General features: G+C 51.1%; 1 protein-coding gene across 1 annotated transcript in view; it reads left to right on the top strand.

Annotated features, from left to right (window-relative positions):
* Positions 1–10,669: 10,669 nt before the first annotated feature.
* Positions 10,670–22,649, top strand: part of GFPT2 (glutamine--fructose-6-phosphate transaminase 2) — a 41,796-nt gene continuing 29,816 nt past the window's right edge. The window contains exon 1 of the mRNA XM_088798552.1: positions 10,670–10,794. Coding sequence (XP_088654678.1) covers positions 10,788–10,794 — 7 coding nt within the window. The 5' untranslated portion in view covers positions 10,670–10,787. The remainder of the gene's footprint in view (positions 10,795–22,649) is intronic.

Here is a 22,649-nt window from a genome sequence, read left to right as displayed (position 1 = left end):
CAGTATATTCCCCATTTCCCATTGGGGCACCCTCCACTTCACCTCTCATTCCAGGTGGTTCTAGGGTGAACCCATGCCTCCCAGGACTGCTCCATGACTGGGGAAGTAAGCTCACTTCTCACCCATCACCAGGGGCTCATTGTAGAAACCCCAGCTGCCAGGCGGGGGCTCCTGCCTAATCCCCAAGACCATCCAGAGTCATGCCAAGTGGGAGATAGCACCATGAAGACACTGTGTGAGCCCGTGGATCTATTTTCTCAGGAATAGTAAATCTCCTTTCTTTTTTACTCAAGCTGATGTCACAGCTCGGGCTGCTATAACAAAATAACCATAGGCCAGGTGGTTCAAACAACAGACATTTATTTCTCACAGTTCTGGAAGCTGGAAAGTCAAGATCAGAGTGCCAGCAGATGTGATTCTTTTGGTTCTTGGTGAGGGCGTGATGCCTGGCATATAGACGGCCACCTTTTCACTGTGTCCTCACGTGGTCTTCCCTCGGTACATGCACATGGAGAGAGAGAGAGAGCTCTTCCTCTTCTTATAAGGGCACTAATTCCATCATGGGAGCTCTACCCTCATGACCTCATCCAACCCTCATCACCTCCCAAAGGCCCCCCTCCAAATACCATCACAGTGGGGATTATGGTTTTAACATATTAATTTGGGGGATACAAACATTTGGTCCAACAGCCAGTTTGAGGTGCATTCCTGCTCCGTGAACTGAGCAGAAGCCTGAGTTCAGCACTGTGTGAGACTCCAGGCTGGCCCCTTGGCTGAGGTGGAGGTTAGGACAGAAACAGGAGGTGGACCCAGCCAGAGTCCTGTGTTCAGCAGGGACACTGGGATCCCATCACAATGATTCATTGAGGTCACTGGAGTACAGGGATTTCCTTGACAGCAAATGACAGAATACAATGTCACATTCCAAATTATCTTCAGTCAGCCAGGTATGGAAGGCACCTGGGATAAAGTCACATAAAAACCAGGATCCCCATGGACAGTCACCATGACCTTCCTGTGTGTTTGGGGTTGAGAGAACTAAAACAAGGTTAGCATGTCCCTTCTAGGAAAGGCTTCTGTGGTCACTGGGTATCACATCTCTGTCCCGGTCCCATCTGAGCATGTGGACTTGCGAGGCTAGAAGGCTAGGAGTCTGGAGGTCAGCCTATTTTCACTTTTTGTTCACCAACATCTGCAGACCCCCAAGAAGATCCTAAGCATTTCACTCCACAGATTGAGATGGATCAGCTTCATGACATGGGACAATTTTCAACCCTAAAGGACATGGAATCCCTTGTTCTAACTGCTTTGGATTCTCTGTGCCAAGAGGCTCAGGACCTCAGCTCAACAGGTAGGGGCAGGTGTGGGAGGGGGGCAGGGCCCCAGCATACCTCCCTGGGTACTGGCCCCCAGTGAGCTTGTGAGGGCCCCAGAACTCAGGGATATGGTCCTGGAAGACCCTGATGTGCTCCACAGCCCAGGGTCTGAGTCATCGGCCTGTATGGCCACTTTGCCAGCAGGACCAAAGGCCACATTGCTCCTCCAGGGCGAGGGGTTGGCCCTCTGCTTCCCAGGAGCCCCAGGCCCTTTGCACTGTAAGCCTTTCCTGACAGGCGTGGAGGCTCTTGATTTTTTTTTTGTGGGAGGCTGATGAAAATGTTCTCAGATTGGTTATGCTGATGGTCCCATAACTCTGAATACACTAAAACCATTGAATCATAGGCTTGGAATTGAATGATCTGTGAATTATAGCTCAATAAAGCTGTAAAACTATATAAAGCTATATAAAGCAAAACACAATGAGAATTTTACACCATATTGCATCTTTGTAGCCCTCTTTTCCTATTAAACAGCACAGCCTGTACACACCTGTGCCATCATCTGATTCTCAGGGCTGCACAGCATCTCAAGTGTGGTCCACTCTTCTGTAACCATCCTCTCTTGATATATATTGCCGAGTTTCTCTCTAGAAGGTTGTACCCATTGACACTTTCATGGGCTGTGTATGAGAGTGCCTGCTCTCTCCATTTTATGGAAGTCCACCTCCTGAGGCTGCAGACAGCCAGGGCTCACACATGGCCGGTCCAACTCCCGAGCCAGCAGGCTCTCAGCTGCCTCTGCCTTGCGCTGGCATCGCCACCCCTCCCTGCCCTGCACAGCTCCTGCTGGTTAGGACTGTGGGGCTGCTGCTTTTCCAGCAGTATGTGGTCCCTGCACAGCCTCGTGTCTGCTCTGAGCCAGGCAGACGATAGACATCTAAGGCAGCACAGTTACACAGGACCTCGCAGGGTTAAAAATGGGCACTAACATCAGACCCTCCCAAGTGGAGGAGGGCAGTGGCATGGGGGAGGTGGTGTATGTTTTATGGATTATAAATGTAAAAGTCTCAGAGGCAGACAAAGGCAATGTGTAGACGCTGTTGTTATCCTGATTTGAACCAGCAAGCTGTAAAAAGAGATTTTTGAGACAATCCAGAAATATTGAAGATAATCCAATATTGAATATAAGTGAGTGTTAGGTAGGGTGGCCACATGGCTCAGTTGGTTAGAGCACGGGCTCTGAACAACAGGATTGTCAGTTCGAATCCCACATGGGCCAGTCAGCTGTGCGCTCCACAACTAGATTGAAGACAACGAGCTGCTGCTGAGCTTCCAGAGAGGGGGCCAGATGGCTCAGTTGGTTAGAGTGTGAGCTCTCAGCAACAAGGTTGCCGGTTCAATTCCCACATGGGATGGTGGGCTGCACCCACTGCAACTAAAGATTGAAAACAGTGACTGGACTTGGAGCTGAGCTGCACCCTCCCCACCTAGATTGAAGGACAATGACTTGGAGCTGATGGGCCCTGGAGAAGCACCCTGTTCCCCAACATTCTCCAATAAAATTTATTTTAAGAAAAAAAGCTTTCTTAAAAAAAAGTGAGTGTTAGGTAATATCAAGTTATTACTATTAATTTCGTTTGGTGCAATACTGGTTTTGAAGTTGTAAATACACATAAAAATTATTAACGAATCAAATCATATCAGGACTTGTTCCAGCAAAACAAAACAAAACAAGTCTGGAGGGGCAGGTGGGGCAAGGTGTGTTAGACGTCAATAATTGTTGACTTTGGTGATGAGCATGTGGGGGTTCATTAGACCATTTTAGAAATGTTTCCTAAGGAAAAAAAATGTGAGTCCATGTGTGTGTGTGACATATCTGCTAAGATCAAAAAGATTTTCTAAAGATAATACTGTTAAGGAAAGGAAGTTAGAAACTGCACACCCTGATTTCCATTTACAAGAAAAGGAAGATGGTTTGTGTAGTTATTTTAGAACATGTGCAAGACATTGTCAAGCCAGCAGAATAGGGAAGACCTCTTATTGTCCCACCTTCTTGTCTCTGAAGGAGGCGTCTATCTCCTAGGGGTGCCCCCTCACTTTGGCTTGGGCTGGGTAGAGCACATGTCTGTCCCTGGCAACAGAGCCAGCTCACTGGTGCAAAGATGGCACACCCAGCAAGCACCCCTGCATTCTCCTTGGCAGGTTTCCTGGAGCGCCATGAGCTGTGAAACCCCCCTCCCCGCACTCCACAGAAAGTCCAAGTTATGGTAACAGTGTGCTCACAGGTGATGCAAACAGGTAATGTTCTATCCTATGAAAACCTCAAGGCTTTTCACAAAGATCAGTGCTTGGGGGACCCACCGCCACAGTGCATGGCACATGACGGTAATGCATGCCAATTCCATGACTGGGCAGGCTGCCTGCAGGTCCCCAAACATGGCCAACCACAGAGCAGCAGGGGCCAGGGAGAGCGCAGACAGTGCAGTAGTAGACCCTGGGGGCAAGGGTCTACCTCACCAGGTAAGCCAGGGCCCCTACCCAAGCAAGGACAAAATGCCTGCGACCTTCAGGCATCATGCCTTCAGGAGGGCTGGATCCAGGTGCACAGAGCGGCTTTCCTCTGTTTTCTCTCCACTCCTGGGTTCTCCCCACTGGGGGCAAGCTAGCCACAAGTGACACCCCAGTCTTACACGCTAATACTTTAGCAACTTCTCTGGAAAGAAAGCCCCTCTTTTATGATGAGTCCAGCAAAGCTCCTCCAGGATGACACTCACTGGTTCTCAGTGGTCGGATTTAGGGCCCAGCACAGACTCAATGTCTCTGTTCACAGTATGATTGTCCAGGCCTGTGTCATGTGCCCATCACAGCAGCCAGGAGGCAAGCTGGCCCCATGTGATACACCAGGCTGAGAGTAGAGCAGGGTGATTCCATGTAGAGTCCAGGGGATTGTCCCCAAGGGGCAGGAAACAGGCTCAGATGGCCCCTCTGCCCATTGGTCACTCCAGAGGGCACTGGTGCCTGCATGCCTACTAAACACCCAGGTGGGCCTCCCTGAAGCCTCCTTCCTGCACCAGCAGGGCCTGGGAGGGTCTCATGTCCCTACTGCTTCAACAAACATGGAAAGGAGGCCACGCGTGAGGGGGGAGTAGCTCCAGGCATGCCCTGGGGCCCAGTACCCTGTCCCATGGGTCTGGACCGACTCTTGTGCAGGATCCGCTCCACCCGCCCTGTCTGTGTGACCCACCCAGAAACTACCCCTCTCCACTGTCTGATGGAGAGGACACTAGAAGAGTCCTGGACCCCAAACCTTCACCCTCTGTCCTTGCCCTGTGTTCAGAGAATCACAGACCACTTGGAGGGTACATTCACCACCACCCTCAGAGAACCCCCTCCTCCACTCGCCCCTGGGGAATCTGGAAGACAATGGCAGTATATGGAGTAGCCACTCAGTTTCCTCTGGGGCCAGGCAGGAAAACCAGGCTGGTAGGAGAGCCAGCACCAGCCTAGGAGGGGGGACGGGAGAAGGTGGGGGCAAGCCCCTCTGAGGACACAGACACACTCAGCTCCAGGCAACTGTTACCCCTTAGGCTGGGCCTGTTCTTCTAATTGGTCCTAAGAACCTGGAAGTCCGGCACAGCCTGGAACCTTCTTAATCTCAGTTTAGCAGACAAGAAGGAAGGAAATTAGAATGCAGGACCAAAGTCTCGTAGGGATTGGTGACAGCTAGAGTACCATCCATCCCAGTTTACCCAGGACTGACACATTGATGGGAACTTCAGTGCTAAAACCAGGACAGTCCTGGGCAAACTCGGTTGTCACCCTGGCTGCGCCCTCAGGCAGGGTGACTGAGAGTGTTTCCTGAAGGGAGTAGGCAGGGTTAGGAGAGACCAGTGGGCTGGCAACCAGCAGGCTTGCTGAGGCAGAGCAAACCAGGACCCAGATAGGGGGCTCCCACAGCTGTGGGGGAGGCTGCCAGGCAGAACCCAAGTCCCTGGGGAGACAGCACCCCTGCCTTCCCCAGACCTCCTGTTGGACGGCTCCCATGGCTGGAGCCAACTAGAAGCCAGAGGGCCTGGGTCTCTGGTAAAGGCCAGCTTCCTGGGCCACAGAGCAGGGGGAGGGGATGAAAAGTGGCCCTGCGGGAACATGGGATAAATACCTGGCCAGACACAAAATCACCGGAGAGGACAGGACTGGACACAGGCTCCCTTAGAAGGACAAAACTGCCCAAGCAAGGTCCGACTCCTGATCACATGGTACCTCAAGTGAGTGACCCAAGCAACTCTGAACTCCCCTTGCCTGCAGCATAGCACTCTTCCCAGAGGATGTTCTCTGGGAAGCTTTGGGTTCCCCACACGTGGGACTCCTTCCCCAGGGGTTCCTGGACAGAGCTGCTCTGACCCCTAGGAATTGAGTGCAAAGTGGGCCCAGTGGCACGCATGTACCTTTCCTGGGAAAGCACACAGACCGGGACCTCTGTGGACCACGGTAGTCCCGTGCAACCCGGGGGACCCCTGGCAGGTTGGGGATGGCTCTGGCAGTCTGGTCCCCCATGGATTTTGCTGGTTTCCTGAGTCTGCTTCTCTGCACGTCCCATTGGGTGTGGGAGCCCCTCACTCCCGTCAAGATCAGCTGGAGTTGGGGTGGCTGTATACAACCACAGAGTGGACCAGTGTAGCCACCCTCTATTGGGCACTGCTATCAGAGCAAGGGGCAGCTATCGCCCTGCAAGCCAAACCCTGCCCCTGGCCTGTTTTCATATGTCCAGTGAGCTAAGAATGACTTTCATATTTATAAAGGGTTATAAAAAGCAGAAAGAATATGCAACACAGAGAGATCTTCTGTGGCCCACAAAGCCTGAAATATTTACCTAATGAATTCCTTGCTGTCTTCTCCTCTGGGTCTCCGCCCAGCTCCAAACCCCAGGCCAAGCTTCCCAGCTGGGTCTGGCCACAGCCATCTCCCAGGCTGGCGGGCAGCCTTTCCTCTGGGGTTCCACAGGGAAATGCCCCCAATAAAGGAAGCGGCTCTCACCACTCCAGCTCCCTGAGTGGGCTGCAGGGCTTTCCTGCTGATCTCTGGGCCAGCGCTTGCCACCAGATCGCTGCTCCAGGGGCACCCTGCTTGGCCTTCCAGGAAAGGCCTGTTCATAAATGAAACTTGAAACACCTACCTTGAATTCATTTTAAAAAGAGCCTCATAAGCTCTTGGGTCCTCCTTCACTTAGTTGATCTGTGCTCTGTGGCCAGCCTCATGCCCTTTCTGGGCTCCAGGAAGAGGCTTAAATAGGACACATGATCCCAGCGCCCAGAGTCCCCACTGCTCCCTCTCGTCGGATCACCTCCTTTTCCACACTCATCTTCCTTGCTCCTATTAGCTGCTTGGACCCTGTGGACACCAGTCTAGACAGGGTGTAGAGTATTAACAATGATGTAATTCTTACTTCCTATGCCTGACATGCTTTTTCTCACCCCCGGGCCTTTGCATATGCTGTTCCTTCTGCCTGGAATGTTCTTCTGCATTTGTTGCCAGATGACTTCCTTCTGAACTTGCAACATTCAGCTAGAATTTGAACCCAGCCACTAGTTTCTATGTATGTGTGTTGGTATGTGTCTGCCTGAGGAGACTATGAGGTCCTCCAGGTTGGACACTGGGTAGGTTTCCTCTCTACACCCCCTGGCCTAGCACAGGGCAGGCATTTGGAAGTGTCGAGAACATTTATGGGATAAATGCACAACCATGCTTTATTTCACCTCATTGTTGTGAATGTGAGGCCTCTTCCCTGCTCTGGCAGGAACCCCAGTACCTGCCTTTTTGCCCCTGAGGAGATATTTGCCTGAAATATTATGCTGCTCGGAGTGGGTGAGCTTCAGTGGTGCTTTGCAGGAATGCCAAGGCAAGTGCGGCCATCACTAGCCCCTGCATCCTCGCCAGAGCCCCCAGGGCTTGCAGGGCGCTCTCCCTCATGGCTGTCCCACAGCTGACGCTCAGTGCAATCTCTGATTTCTGTTTGTCTCGCACAGACCCCCACCCTCTCCTTGCCCAGCAAAGCAGAGCCCCAGTTTTTCCGGGTGCCATGGCACCAGAGGCTCAGTGGGGACAGCGCTCGTGTTGCTGGGCCAGATGCAGGCTTTGCAGAACAATTTGAAATTCTTTCTAATCAGAAGTCAAACTCCAGCTACAAGTATTTGCAGTGCGAGCACATTGTTGTTGAAATAATGGTTATATATGCAAAAAATAACGTTTCAGTGGCAGAAAAATTGACAGTGGTTAACCCTTAAAATTTTGTTTATTCTGTATTTCCTAAAATGAATGCATATTTCTTCTGTAAAAAATAAAAAGTTATAGATTCAATAATTACCTGTGTATTTAAAAAATTAACTTAGGATCATAAAAGAATACAGGAGTCCAGCCTTGCGGCAGACCACCCCTCGGCTCCTGTAGGAGAGAGAAAGGTGAATAAGTCGGGGCTCCAGGAGTTGCTGTGCAGTCCCAGCCTGTGCTGAAGTGGGGAGGTGAGAGGAGGTCCTCTTTCTTTTCAGTGCTGGGGCTGGGGTCGGGGTGGGGTAGAGCCATCTGGCAGCCAAAACCTGAGCCGCACAGTCCTCCCTCTTTCCCATGTCCCAGCCAAGCTTCTGAGGCCTTCCTCCCTCAGGCCCTCACTCTGTGGAAGAATTCCTGCCTCAGTTTCCCACCTAGCTGTCCATTTCTGGCTGTCCTTGAAACCTGGCCCCAGGTGAGGCTCTCAGACCCTCCCTAATCATGGACCTTTTTCACCCCACGACTGCCCATCCACCCCACTCCAGCCCCACAGGAGGGAGATGGGAGAGGACTGGGAGGGGGTGTGGCTTCTTGCCTTCCCATGGCTCTGGGCTGGGCTGCATCTCCAAACTTAAGGAGCTGCCAGACTGAGGTCTGCCTGATATTTCTGCTCCCAGAGGGGTACAAGGAGGTCAGAAAAATAGGTGACCACTCTTGATCGCCCGGTGGCCACAGCCCAGCTGGGACAGGTGCAGACTGGGAGTGAGGACCCTGATGACAACATGGGAGCTGGTAAAAGCCCAACCAGAACCCCTGCATGAGTTAGAGAGCAATCCTCACCACACCATGGACCCCACAGCCCTCCCCAGGTGCCAGTGGGTATGTCACAAGGAAAAACAGCTGAACAGGGCCTGTGGCGGGGGGTAGCAGGCATATTCCGTGTCTACAGGATAGCCATGGGACTCAGCCAGACTCGGGGTAAAGGGTCGGTGGTGGGGCGGTGGGCGAGGGGGGACAGAGTTCTGGTTTGCTTGGGAGAAGTCAGCTCAATGAGTAAATCTCTCAACTACATAAGAGTTGACCTGAGGTTTGAAAAAACTGTGCAGGGGAGGAAGCTGCCAAAAATATCTCTTTCTCCATCCCCAGATCTGCTTTGCTCTGGATAGCTTCACTCTCATGTAGCCTCTCCCCACCCCAGAGGTGACAAGAGGGTCCCCAGCATCACCACTCTAGCCTGCAGCCAGCTCTGCCACTGGGCAGGGGACAAGCTCATCTCTTCTGCTGGTCTCCCCCTTCAGGACACCAGGGGATCTAGTGGCTGTGTGGCCAGTCCAGGCCACTGTCCCCCCAAAGGACTCTCAGGAGTTGGTTCCCATAGCAGGCGAGATGTTGGGCCAGCAATAAGTACAGATACCTCCACAGGATTCCTAGTATTCTTGCCACTCTTCATGGGGGAACTGTGAATTCCAGAGGCGCATGGGGGACACATCTGGACCCTGCTACAACCCCAGGGCCCCTGGTGTCTGGGTGCTAGCAGAGGGCCTGCTGATATCATCCTGTCCTCACCTCAGTCACAGAGGGTGGAGGCTGGTCTGGGGCAGAACAGGGTGGCCTGCAGACTTTTGTTTGAGGGGACAGCCTGCCATGGGACCTTTGCACATGCCTGTTATTCCCTCCTTTCTGGAATCTGTTCCTCTGGCAACTGCCATGGCTCTATGCTGACTTGCACCTGCCCAGTCCTGGCAGAGCCTGGCACCCTCCCCATCAGCCTGGCCCACCCCCTCCCTCATCCCTCCTGGAATTATCTGGCTCTGTGTGACATTGGACTAGTGTCTGCCTCCCACCATTTGAAAGTGCACAGGCTGGATCCACTCCCACTCAAGTCCCTAGCGCCAGGACAAGCATGGCAGGCAGCTGTTCAGGAATGAGGGTGACCTGCAAGTGGAGGCTGAGGGGCCAATATGGAGGCTCCTGAACCAGGATGAGCCAAACCAAACCCCTTCTGACTGTCACTGAGCCTGTTTCCTCAATGCGCAAATGAGTACAAGAGACACCTCCTCTCCCCAGGGCCTGCAGAGCCAAGGCGAAGTTAGAGAGCTATTACATCAGGAGCCGCTCAGGAGACGTAAAAAGCTTCGTTTTATTCTCTAACATGACCGGGAGGATCTAGTCAGAATTTCAGGATTTTTTAAAAGTAAAGTAAAAAACACCAGATGGCTTCAAAGTATGCAAATGTTGGGCTAGTTCTCGTGACCTCCCACGGGAGACCAAGGCCTGGAGCGCAGTGGGGAGGGGACGACCGGGAACCAGGGCGGGGAGCGCAGGCCTCCATGAGTCACGGCGGGCCGGATTTGGGCTCTGGGCCCCGGCGTGGAGGAGCCTCTGGCGCGCGCGGGGCAGCTGCGCGGAGGACAGCCCCGCCCGTGTCACTCAGGAGGGGCGGCTTCCTGGGTCGCCCCAGTTTGGCTTTGGACCTAGGGAATCCCTGCCTCCGAGTTCCGGCTCCACAGTAAAGCCTGGTTCGAATTCTGCCACCGCCTCCGCTGCCCAGTTTTGGCAAATTCCCTTTCCATCCCGAGGAGTCTCCGTTTTCTCAACCGTCAACCAGGCGCTGGAGTTGTCTCCTCACAGGGCGGGGACCAGGTTGAAGGCCGCGGTGTGCTGCGTCTCTGGTGCCCTGAGACGAGTCTGGCCTGCAGGGGGTGCGCACCAGAACCCACGTGTCATGCCCCACTACGTGCTCTGTGCCTTCCACAGTGCGTGGTATTCCTCACCGCTACCCTGAGGTCGGTTCCATTGTCACTCCTTTCTACAGAAGGGGAAATAAGCACAGAGCAATCCCGTCCTTTGCCCAAGGTCCTGCGCCCCTCAGCGGTTGAGGCCAGTCTGCGTCCCCCAGCCCCTCTTCAAGATCCCATGCTCTACGCGGGAGTTCCAGACATAACTTGGCGCCTGGAGCCGCCCCTCTCCGGCTTCCCTGACTCCAGGGGCCCAGTTCCCGCCGTTGTCACGACAACCGGGGGCCAATGGGGAGCAGCCAGGGGAGGAGGCTCCGCCTCGGCCCCGCCCCAGGCGGAGGGCTCCAGGTTATAAGAATCGACGGCCCAGCGGCCGGAGCCAGAGCCCAGGAGCGCCAGGTGCCTACGGAGTGCGGAGTGTCTACTGTGCGCAGAGCCCGACCCGCGAAGACCGCGAGCAGCGACCACCATGTGCGGTGAGTGTGGCGCCCGCCCGACCCCCGCCCGCGGCCCCCTCCTCAGTGGCGGCCGCAGGTTCTGGTGCCCCAGCCTCTAAGCGCCAGGGCCTCAGAGCTGGGCGCAGCGGACAGGTAGGCGACGCGGGATGGAGGTGTCGATCCGCCCCGGCCCCCAAGTGGGTGTCCAAGGGTAGTGGGGAAAGGGGAATGACTAATCTGTCTCAGATTTGGTGAGGGTGATCCGCTCCGGTCCACACAGAGGGGAGGAATGGGTCCTGTCCTGTCCCTCTCCTGGACTCTTGCAACAGAGTGGTGTCCGCACCCCATGTCCAGTGAGGGTGTTTTTCTCCGCTTGCCCCAAGTTGCCCACAAAGGCGGCCACGCGCATCCCGGGTGCGGGGTGCTAAAACCAGCTCTCAGCGTCCGCGCCCACTCAGGAGAGGCGACCCCACCTGCGTCCTTCTGGAAGCATCGGGAGCAGCCCCTGGTGCTCTGCGGACGGGCCTGCGCGTCTTTCTCGCGTCCCAGCTTGTGCCCCTTGTCCCTAGTAGAAGAGTTGATTCCGTGTTGCCGCATATTTGCTGGAACGAGCTTTAGGCGAGGCGCGGGAAGAGGCAGCAATGACCACCGAGCCTCGGGCGGAAGCTGGGAGAGGGAGTCCTGGATGGGTAGCGGGGCCGGACTCCCGGCGTCCTGAATACTGCGGCTACCCGGCGCTGTCCCGCGAGGTAGCGCGGCCGTGGGGAGGGCAGCCACGGTCCCGCGCGCACATCTGCAATTCCTTACTCTCCTGGCTGGGCCGCCTCCGCCGACTGGGGAGAGAGCCGGGAACTTCTGCTGGGACAAAAGGTCACTGTGCCTTTTTTTTTTTCCTTGAGTAGGATTCAGTTACCCATTCCAGCCTCCTGTGGCTGGAGGACCTGGTGGAACTTTTGAAGCCATGAAAGGCCTCTCTCTGACATTGCTGAGGGCTGCAGGGTGGGGTGTGCCGGTGGTGAGCCCTGGGCCAAAGTCTGTAAAGGCCTTGTTTCTGAGGCCAGGCTCTCCTGAAAAACTGAAAAAGGAACGACTGACCAAGGAGCAGGCTTTGGAGTGCAGCCTCCCGCAGGCTGGGTAGGCATCAATTTTAATTCCTGAACCCTCAGCAAAAATCTGGGGACTCCCAGCATCATTTACAATATGTAGGGCTGCCTGTGGGCAATTTGGGGAGAGAGAGAGATGAAGCAAAGGGAGCAGTTTTGCCAGAAGCTATTAGGGTTTTAAACCCTTCAGTGTGGCATTCAAGGCCAGTAGCCAACTGGTGACCTTAGAGCCAGACTAGTGCACCAAGACCCTTGCACTAGGAGGGCCCACCCCCAGCACAGGCAGCTGCCCTCCTTCCTCCTGGTATGCCCTTCCACTCCCATGACACCCCAGTCTTCCATCCTGCTTCCTACTTGCATCTAGCTTTCTCCATGTCTTTCTGAGCCTGGGAGGGCTCTGTGTTCTCCACTTCTCAAAATCACAAGTTTTGTTCTACTTTCTTAAAGGGCTGCATATATTTTGTCCCCTGGGGAAATGAGCTTTGAGTCAGAACTATGTAACTGTGTCCTCACATTAGGGCACCCGCAGACACACCCCACCCTGCTGCCCTCAGGGGAGTCAGGGAGCCTCCATGGAAGTCCTGAATTGGAAAGTTATTTCCTTTTCAGGTAGCCAGAAGAAAGTCACAGCTGTGTGCTCCTGTGCCTTTTACATCTCTCTGACGCTTGCCAAGCACCCCTTGTGCTGAGAAAGCTTCTGCCTCAGCGCACACAGCAGAGGCTGGTTGGAATTGAGCACGCTGGTCTGGTCTGGTCTTTGGATGATGGTCTGTGGATGTATGGCAAGTGATACTGATTTTCCTTTTATTGTTATTCTGTAATTAACTCATTTAAGGTTTCAAAACTTTAGTCAATTTTACAGAAAAATATGAAAGAAATGATTGTGCATTTGGTACAAGGGTATGACAGAAATTGCAAAGATGCTCCTGGAATGAGCCACTCACCCTCTTCAATATCCACTTGGGGAAATTGAGGCCCAGAGGAATCTCTGCACACCTGTGTGTGAGAGAGCGTTTTTGGACAGCTTTTCTCTCTGGGCTAGTTGTGGCCCCGCTGAGATCTGCCATCTTTGGACGGTTTATGCAGGGGTCACACTGATGGCCTTTCCTTGTCGGGTGCTGATGACCATGCCCAGAGTGGCCCTGGCTCTCCCTTGTGTTCACTGCTTCTCCCACAGAAAGCTGGACCCAGTACTTGTTGGTCCCCACACACGAAACATGATCCTCAAAGTTTCAGTGCACTGAGAGATTGGCTGAAGTGACACGTAGGACCTCATGGTGGTTTTGTTGACATCTGAGAGTTGCTGGCATTTTGCTGACTTTATGCCAAGACAAGTTACTATATTGCCTCCCTCCTTCCTTCTTCACTCAGCCACTAGTGAATGGCTGCTCGCAGAGAGCTTGTGTTTTCCAGGCCCCGAGGCCGCGTCGGCATGATCCTCCCCTCGCAGAATGGTCAGGGAGTTGGAGGGGCAGTCCAGAGGCAGGTTGCTGACCAGGGACGGGATGACTCTGGAGGGAAATGCCATTACAGAGGGCAGACCTTGGGCACAAGCTGCGACTGGCAGCCCCGTGCCAAACCAGCAGGCAGACATCCCTCTGCCTGGTGAATAGGGTTTAAACTTTCTTCTTTTCTTTTTTTTAACTTTTATTTATTTTAAGTGTGTTTTTCCAGGACCCATCAGCTCCAAGTCAAGTAGTTGTTTCAATCTAGTTGTGGAGGGCACAGTTCACAGTGGCCCATGTGGGGATTGAACCAGCAACCTTGTTGTTAAGAGTTCTGCGCTCGGACCAACTGAGCTAACCGGGCCACCTCTTAAACTTTATTCTTTAAATTAGTTACCAAATTACAAAATTGAGGAGATTTCGTATATGTACGTGGGATTTTCTATTTCTCTTGAAAAAATTCGGAGAGGAGCAACCCTGAGTCCATATTTCTGAATAGTGCACTGTGGCCTGTGGGATGATGGGTGCAGACTCCCCAGTTCTCCCAGCTCCTGCCCAGCTGCCTCACTCACTGATGTTACCTGTTGGCCCCATGTGTGTGAGCTTGGGACCCTACCTCAGTGGAGGCAGGGAGTATTGACTTACCCAGGCAAAGAGGGGGTACCTGGGACAGTGCCACAAGGGCCTGGAGTCAAGTATGGCTCCACCGTGCCAGGCATGCCAGGCTGAGGGCATGGCATATGCAAGAGCATGGCAGCATGGAGCATGCAGGCATGCGGAATTGACTAAAAGGATTGTACTTCCTATCCATGAATTCTTAAATCTTCCCTATCCTTCAGTGTTGAGGAAGAAAAAGACTTGGTTATGGAGAATTGGAAAATTCTTATTTTTGCTAGAAGTTAAAGCCTTTGCCTTGAATTTGTCGTCTTTTGTCTTGGTTAGTGTATTAGTTTCCTCTGGCAAATTATCACAAACTTGCTGGTTTAAAACAACATAAATTTATTCTCTCACAGATCTGGAGATCAGTAAGTCCAGAAATCAGTTTTACTGGGCCAAAGTCAAGTTGTCGTCAGGGTCCCACTTCCTCTGGAGGCCCTAGGGGAGAATCTGTTCCTCGCCTCTTCCAGCTTCTGGTGCCTGCGAGCTTTCCTTGGCCTGTGGCTACTTACTCCAGTTTCTGCCTCTGTGGTCACATCTCCGCCTCCTCGGCCATGTTGGATTACCCTCTGACTCCCTCTGATAAGGACACTTGTGATTGCATTTAGAGCCCACCCAGACAAGTCAAGATTATCTCCCATCTCAAGATCCTTAACTTAATTACACTTATAAATACCTTTTTTTCATATAAAGACTCCATATAGACACTCTAGCGATTAGGACTTGCTATCTTTGGAGGTCATTAATTATCCTATTACAGTTGGGTTCTTGATTTCAGGTGCCCTCCCCAAGAGTAGCCAATGCTGCCAAACCCAGATGCTCAAGCCATGGCCACAGGGATGTTGACCAGAGGGCTACCAGCATCCTCTCACCCCTATACACACACCCAAGTCCCCTGGGCCCAGCATGCTCAGACTGGACTCACCCCAAACACTCTGTCCTTCACTGGCATGGTCCCACACACTCAGCTGGACCAAGTAGATTTTGGTTTCTCTAAAAGTCGGTTCCTGTGTCATATAAATATGGCACTCCCTGCATCCTGACCTTCATATATGTACATGCCCTTCCCATCCATCTCTTCCCTGCAGAAGCAGGTGTGGTTTTGTTGCCCAGAATGAAGAGGGACCAAGACATACATACAGTCTGTTTGCTTGCATGGCGGTCTTCAGGAGAGCTCGTCGGGCGCTCATAGGTCTTGTACCTGGGCTCAGCTGAGGACATAGCAGTCCAGGGAGATGACGTGACTCCGGCGATAGCTCACCCTTTTGTCCCAAACTTTCTCCAATTCTCAGGGCCGTGTCATATTTGACACTCCTTTCCTCCTTGTAACAGCTCAGCTTGTGACGGATTTCTCAGAAGGGACTGGACTGGGGTTGATGGGGTACATACTTGGGTCAGGCCGCTGGGTTTGTTACCTCTTTAAGCCACAGAAGCCTCGAGAAACAGAGCCACTACTCAGTGATGTGCGGTTAAATGCCTGTCACCCAGCTCTCTGGTTTGCCAGTTTCTGTGGAGCCCTGTCTCATTTCAGGTCATTAGTGTTAGGTCCTCGAGCGTGGAGTTGGGAAGAGAGCCGCACACTTGGCTCCCAGGAGCCAGTCCTAGCAGCTCCCTCACATCACCCAGATGATGGGTCCCATGTGGGCACTCTTGGAGTGAGCGAGGCCTTTGCAGGCCAGCTGTCCTAGGGGCACGGGGGGTGAGGTGGGGCTCAGTCCCGCTGCCACCCTCCTCCTCATCATCATCGTGCCATTCCCCCATGGTCAGTCTAATTCATTAGGAGTTTCTCAAGTTCTGAGAAATCTTCTGGAAATTTTGTGATATATAACATTAGTAAACAGTGCTTTTAAATTGCGGGATTACTTTCATATTTAGGAAAATTCACTTATAAAGGGAGATTAGCTTGAGGTTACAGACACTCTTGGGAGAAAATACTGAAGATTAATTCAGTGCAGAAACACTTAAGCAATTTAATCTGATCATCTGCTTCTTCATTTTCAAAGGAAATAGTTCTCACATTGAAAAAAAAAGTCTGGCTTTCGTAATAGCCAAATTTTGACGGTTTAAACAAGACTCCTATTTTTTTCTTAAAAAATTTTTTACTACAATTTAGAGTATATGCTGCTTCCCCTTTGCTGTTGGTGAAATCCTAACTTGACAAGGACACCAGGAACTTTTCTATTAAAAATAGAAATACCTGGCCCACGCTTACTGCTAGAAGCAGTCTCCTGTTATCTCAGGGATTCTGGTGGGGTGGTAACTTTAACCCCTGGAGGCTCGAGGCAGGGTAAGGCTATCCCCAGAGGGTCTTACCCCCTCCTGATCCTGAGCTTGGCCTGCTTTCCCTCTGCCTGTTTGTGAGACCCCTGCTGTGGGACCATAGTGCTTCCTGCTTCCTGGGCACCTCCACCTTTGCCCTCCCTTTGAGAGAAGGCACCAGGAGTTGTCCTCTCCACTTCATGAAGAAAGTGGCATTCCCTAGTTTACACGAGTAAGGACTGGACCTCCAGAGAGCCCATAGCCTCCTCTGCAGCCCTTGCCCTTGGTTCTTGGCCCTCCCCTTCCTGGGGGTCTCACCCAGAAGAGTAGACTGCCCCACCTCCCACTGAGCACCACACAGACTCTCAGGAATTTTATGAGGCAGAAATCCAACTGGTCATGTCCTCTGTCTGGGCAAAGACTAATCCAATTTGGGACTTAAAATAGTATTTAATTAGACTCGGTACATGGACTAAAAGGCTCAGAAACTTCAATTCTAAGAAGCATTGGATGGTGGTTAGAAGAACCACTTTAGCCTGGGAAGGGTCCCCTCCTGAATGGGCAGTGACGTAACTCCCACAATGGAGTGGGAGTTCCTGTGTGTGGAACCGGGGACTGTCCACCCTGACTCACAGAGGGAGCGGGCCTTTGCTCAGAGAGATGGAGAGTTTTTTCCCCCCAATACTACAGCCACAGAATTAGAAGTGGACGCCAGCCTGCCCACTGTGAACCTGATCTTGTCCCTCATCTTCCAGGCCCCAAACAACCCCTCCCCCATCCAGCACCATGAGCACTCCAGGGGTTGTAGAGAAGATTCCAGAAGTGCAGCGTTCCTGGTTCTGGCCAGGCAAACTCCAATGTGGTCAATGTCATTATCTGTCACTTGGAGGTTGGGGAGCCCTTAGAGGGATGTAATGGGAACCAACCTTGCTGTGGTTGCTGGCCCTATAGGCAGGGGGCTGGATGGGAAGAGAAAGGGGGAGTCAGAAACAGCGGTGTCCTGTGCTGGGGACTCCCAGGGGTCAAGGGAGGGTATGTCAGCATGGCCTGAACCTGACCAGGAGCGTTCGGAGGTCTGTCCCAGGAGCCAGGTGAGCACCTTCACACAGGCCAGATCCCCCATGCGCCAGCTGTTCCTCACCCCTTGGGGTTGGAGTCTAAGATAGGTCTTATACTGATTTGGGGGCAGCAGTGATGAGTACCCTGTAGTCAGACAGGCCTGACTGAATGATTCAAATCTTTGGCCTCAGAGCCATAGATACCCTGTCTGTCACTGAGAGCCACAGCCTGGGCACAGGGCATTGTGAGGATCAGACGTGGTAAGATTCTAGAAGTATCGGCACATGGGAGCCCCCATAAATGGTGGTGGTGATAGTTTACTCTGTGCCTCCCCCCCCCAAGCAGATTTCTGGGGTTCTCTAGGGATTGATCTAGAAGGATCTCCTCACTCCAGTCCTGGGATCATCACAGTGCATGAGGGCAGGTGAAGGGATAGTGTCAGGACATAAACTTTGTGCTTGAGGGTCTTGGGATGACCGTGGACACTGGCAGTGCCACTCTGCCCTTGTGAAAGGGCCTGACCGTCAGGGTGGAGGCTCAGCACTCCCCACCTTCCTGTCTGTCATACTCACTCAGGTTCCAGAGAGCAGATCTGCTGTGCATGGCTGGACATGGCTGGCTCAGGACCAACTATGAGGCCACCTTCTCTGATCACCCCATCCATTCATTAATTCATGCATTCATTTCTTCAACACATAGTTACTGAGCACCTGAAATGTGCTGGACTCTGGGCTAGAGGCTGGGGATTCAGCGATGAAGAAGACAGATAAACAGACAGGTATGGTTCCATGCTAATGAAGGTTACACTCCAGTGGGGAGTCAGATAAAAGTCAAGAAAGTGAGTGCTGTGCAGGAAATAAAGAGTCATGTGGCTTTTACAAAAGGGGCAACTGGGAAGGTCTGCATTAAACCGAGGCGGTGGGTAACCTATCAGCTGACACCACAGAATGAAGTGGAGCCACCTTTGCACAGAGCCAACCCAGGAGCTCTGCGCCTCTCCCATCTCTCATCTCTCAGCCCGCAGCCCCTCTGCTTGCAAATCCTGAGGGGTCGGGAGGTCCCTGGGCATCCTGTCCACTCTTGACCCATCCACCCTGTGAGGCCCACTGATGGTCATCTCAGCACCTTCTTGCAATACCAATCAGGGTTATGAGGTCCTCAGGGGCCAGATAAATATTTTGGGGATGAATTAAATCTTAAGCTGCAGCCCAATCACTCATTTGGTTTAACCATCATTACCCCAAGAAGAGAGCCAAGAAGAAATAATGGTAAGTGGTTCTACTTGGCCCTGGGTTTTAGTGTGTGATCATTTCTCCAGGGTTTACAGTGTGCTGCGCAGACCTGCACTGTGTCTCACACTCCCCAGTACGGGAAGCTGATGGCCCTGCTCCACAGGGGATTCAGTGACTTGCTCCATGCCACACAGAAAGCAAGGGCAAGCTGGCATTTGCAAGCGGTATTTGGCCCAGGCTGCAGGTGTCAGCCACCACCCTCTGTGCTTTTGGCTGTTGCACACTGGTGAGCCCCAGGGAGGAGGCTCAGGCAGGGTGACCCTGAACCAGTCCTTTTAGGCACCAGAAGATATGCTCAGATTGTGCTTTCTCCCTTCGTGTGACTGTCCTTCCAGGTGAGCAGGGCTGGTCAGCCACGGTGAAGTCAGAGAAGTCTACTTGCCTTGGGCTCGATGACAATTCTGTGCCCACTACTCTCTAATTCAGACGGCAGCCCGTGCTTAACCAATATACACCTGTACAAGCTCAAATGTCTTGACCACACAAAGAGCACACACACTAGAGAGGAAGTTTCTGCCCTACACCCAGTCCCCTGCTCGGAGGCAACTGGCCCTGCGTCTTGGGTATCCTTCCAGAAATACTATATGCATTTCCCTACCCCCCACCCCCTACATAATTCACTCATGTTCTGCAAGCTGCATTTTCCCCTTGACACATCTTGGAGAGATAGCTTGTTTTCCAAGAGGGCTGACAACTTCACCTCATTCCTGTGGAGGTCCACCGACCCGTGTCTCTGTGGTGGCTCTGCGTGTGGCTGTGCTGTCACTTACCTGGTCCCCGTCAGGCATCAGGCTGTCCCCAGCTACCACAAACAGTTCTGAGCAGCAGCTATCCTCCAGTGAACACACATGCATCTCTGCAGAGGTATCTGCTGGACACGGTCCTAGAAGTACAACAGCTCTGGTCACCAGATGTGTACCTCTTAACTCCGAGACACTGCCAAATTGCCTCCCAAAGAGGGTGCACAAATTTAAACTCTCACTTACTGTCAAACAGATCTTTACTGATCTCATAGGTAAAAAATGGATTCTCATTGTAGCTTTTATTATGGAGGAAAGGGATTCCAGCAGGGAATTCTGATGTGAACAGTACGAGAAATTCCCAGGAAAGCAGCTTTATTCTAGTTCATTACTTTTTAACAACAGCAAGAGCATGGTGTAAAGGCTGGTTTATTCACTTCATCTCAGTGCAGGGACAGTCTGTCCAGCCAAGAGGGTGAGCTGCGAGTGGAGAGAGACGGTGCTTAGGTAATGAAAGGACTTACTGAAGAGATGCCAGCATGTGAGAGAGTTTACGTTGCAAGTTAAGTTTATGTCTTCTTGTGCAAAGACCTTGAAAACCAGTCCTCGGCAGCCGCCATCACCACAGTAGTGTCCCAAACTGTGCTCTTGCAGCCAGCTGGCTGCTGAGCCTCCTGGCTGGGTGTGGACACAGCTGGTGATCCTGGGGACAAGGAGACAAGGACCGTTTAACGTCCTGGCCCATGGCCGATGGGGGTTGTGTGATGCTCCGGCGGCAGCCCCTTTCCCCCCCCAGGAGACTGTTGTGGACCCCAGAGCCAGAACCCCCTCAAAGAACATACGTGCCTGATGTGAGCGCAGAGTGAAGTCTGGCCTAGGGGGAGGGGTGCAGGGGAGGACTGGGAGCAGCACCACAGAGCCCCATAGAGCCCTCTTGTAAAAGCATTTGATTTTTTTTTTTTTTTGGATTTTTAAAAAAGATTTTTATTAAAATATAGCTAACGTATAAAATTGTATTAGTTTCAGATGTACATCATAGTTATTCAACAGTACGCACCTAGCACTATACAGTTATTACCACATTACCCTATGCTAAAGAAGTGATCACCATGATAAGTCCAGCAACCATCTGACACTGTAACATGCTATCACAATATTACTGATCTTTTCTCTCCTTTTAAAATTTTTCAATTAGAGTTGACATTCAATATTATTTTATATTAGTTTCAAGTGTACAGCATAGTGGTTAGACATTTATGTAATTTAGGAAGTGATCCCCCCAACTAGTACCACCTGGCAATGTGGCAGGTTGAAAAAGGTGAAGGGATTAAGAAGTCCAAATTGGTGGTAACAAAATAGTCATGGTGTGTAAAGCATAGGGAATATAATCAATGATAAGCATTTGGATTTAAGCCTTTCCAGAGTTGGTATATGGGCCTTCGTGCCATCTGCAGTGCCTGTCAGCTCCCCTTTGTGAGGTGCAGGTATAATTCTAGAACGATTTCCATGAGGCCAGCAAAGTTTCATAGCTTAAAAGACTCCACAAATGATTTGCATTGCTCACTCCTTCAAATAACCAGCTCCCAGAGCTCAGTGGTCTGTACAAGTAACTGCAGTTTGCTTATGTCCCCTGCAGGGAACTTTCTGAATTTTTGCAGAAAAGTGTCACGAAGAGTTTCACAGAAACATGGATGGAGGTGATGGTTGCACAGCTCTGTGAATATACTAAAAACCACCGCATTGTGCACTCTAAATGGGAGACTGGTATGGTAATGATCTATATCCCAATAAAGCTGTTAAAATTTTTTAAATATTTACATGGGAAGATAGCTACCATTTTTTAAATAATGGTAAGCTGACCATACATCCCATGGCCATCTGTGTTCAAGTTTGAAGTGTAGGGAAACAGTGAGCCCAAGAAGCTCACTGGCGCTTTTGCTGGAGGCGCCCTTACATGCCACACCTCACCTGAACTCATCAGCCAGGGAGGCAGAAAGAGCCGACTGTCAAAAATTACCCGTGGCTGTTTTTAACAGAAAACATCTGTAACCGCTCAGAAAGCACAGTGTGCATGTCTTTAAATATAAACTCTGTATTTTAAGATGTGTTGGAAATAGATCCTGTGTACAGTAATATACTGTACACAAGAATGCAAAATATTTTGGCACTGTGGAGTTGTATCACCTATTTTTTACTGAGTGTGTCTAGATGAATTTTAGCAAGATAGATGTTTGTGTGATGTGACCCTACTTATTGCTTAGGAACATAACGTTCATTTAACTGAAATTTAGTCATTCATTCAGGTGTACCATACTGACTGAAATCTACTTAAGGACCGGAGAGATTACAGATTTTGTGTATAATCATGCTCAATTTTCAGATATCTTCAGGTTATCTTCTCTGAGTTTCATCCTTGGCAAAATTTTTTCCAGTTTTACTGAGATATAATTGGCATAACATTGTATAAGTTTAAGGTGTACAATATAATGATATGGTATACACACATGCACACATGCACACACACACACACGAGGTCTGACAATTAAGTTCACAAACTCACCCTAGAAAAAGTGCTACATACCTCATTGCAGAATATGACTATAGTCACCTTCGAAGTACTCCCCTTGGGAAGCTATGCACTGACACCAGCACCTAGTCTACACTTCAAAGCAATTTTGGAACTCTTTCTGGAATGGCCATCAGAGCTGTCGTCGTATTACCCTTGAATGTCATCAAAATGTCTTCCTTTCAATATTTCCTTTATCTTCAGGTACAGAAAGAAGTCATTGGGAACCAGATCAGGTGAGTGGGGAGGGTGTTGCAATACAGTTATGTGTTTACTGGCTAAAAACTCCCTCACAGACAGTGCCATGTGAGCTGGTGCATTGTCGTGATGCAAGAGCCATTAATTGTTGGCAAAAAGTTCAGGTCTTTTTTGTCTAACTTTTTCACGCAACATTTTCAGCACTTCCAAATAGTAAACTTGGTTAACTGTTTGTCCAGTTGGTATAAATTCATAATGAATAATCCCTCTGATAACAAAAAAGTTTAGCAACATCATTGCAATAGTTCGAGAACTTAACTGTCAGACCTTGTGTGTGTGTGTTGCCAAAAAAAAATGTATATGCCTTTAAAGAAAGGAAAACTGTACATTGTAATACTCCATATATACCGATAACAAAAGATGAATATAAGTCACATGTGATGTCTGCAATTACGAGAGGTGCTCAAAGTGGTTACCATCAGTGTCCAGACACTTAGGATTACGGCGAAGTACTGCTTGAGCAACGCTGACCAAAGTGTCCACTTGTATACGTTGTTTTGGCACTATATATATAT

This window comes from Rhinolophus sinicus, chromosome 5 (assembly GCF_057876585.1).
Source record: "Rhinolophus sinicus isolate RSI-liver-muscle chromosome 5, RSI-T2T, whole genome shotgun sequence".
Classification (NCBI taxonomy): domain Eukaryota; kingdom Metazoa; phylum Chordata; class Mammalia; order Chiroptera; family Rhinolophidae; genus Rhinolophus; species Rhinolophus sinicus.
The sequence above is the reverse complement of the archived record's forward strand: the minus strand, read 5'-3'. Positions and strand labels throughout refer to the sequence as shown.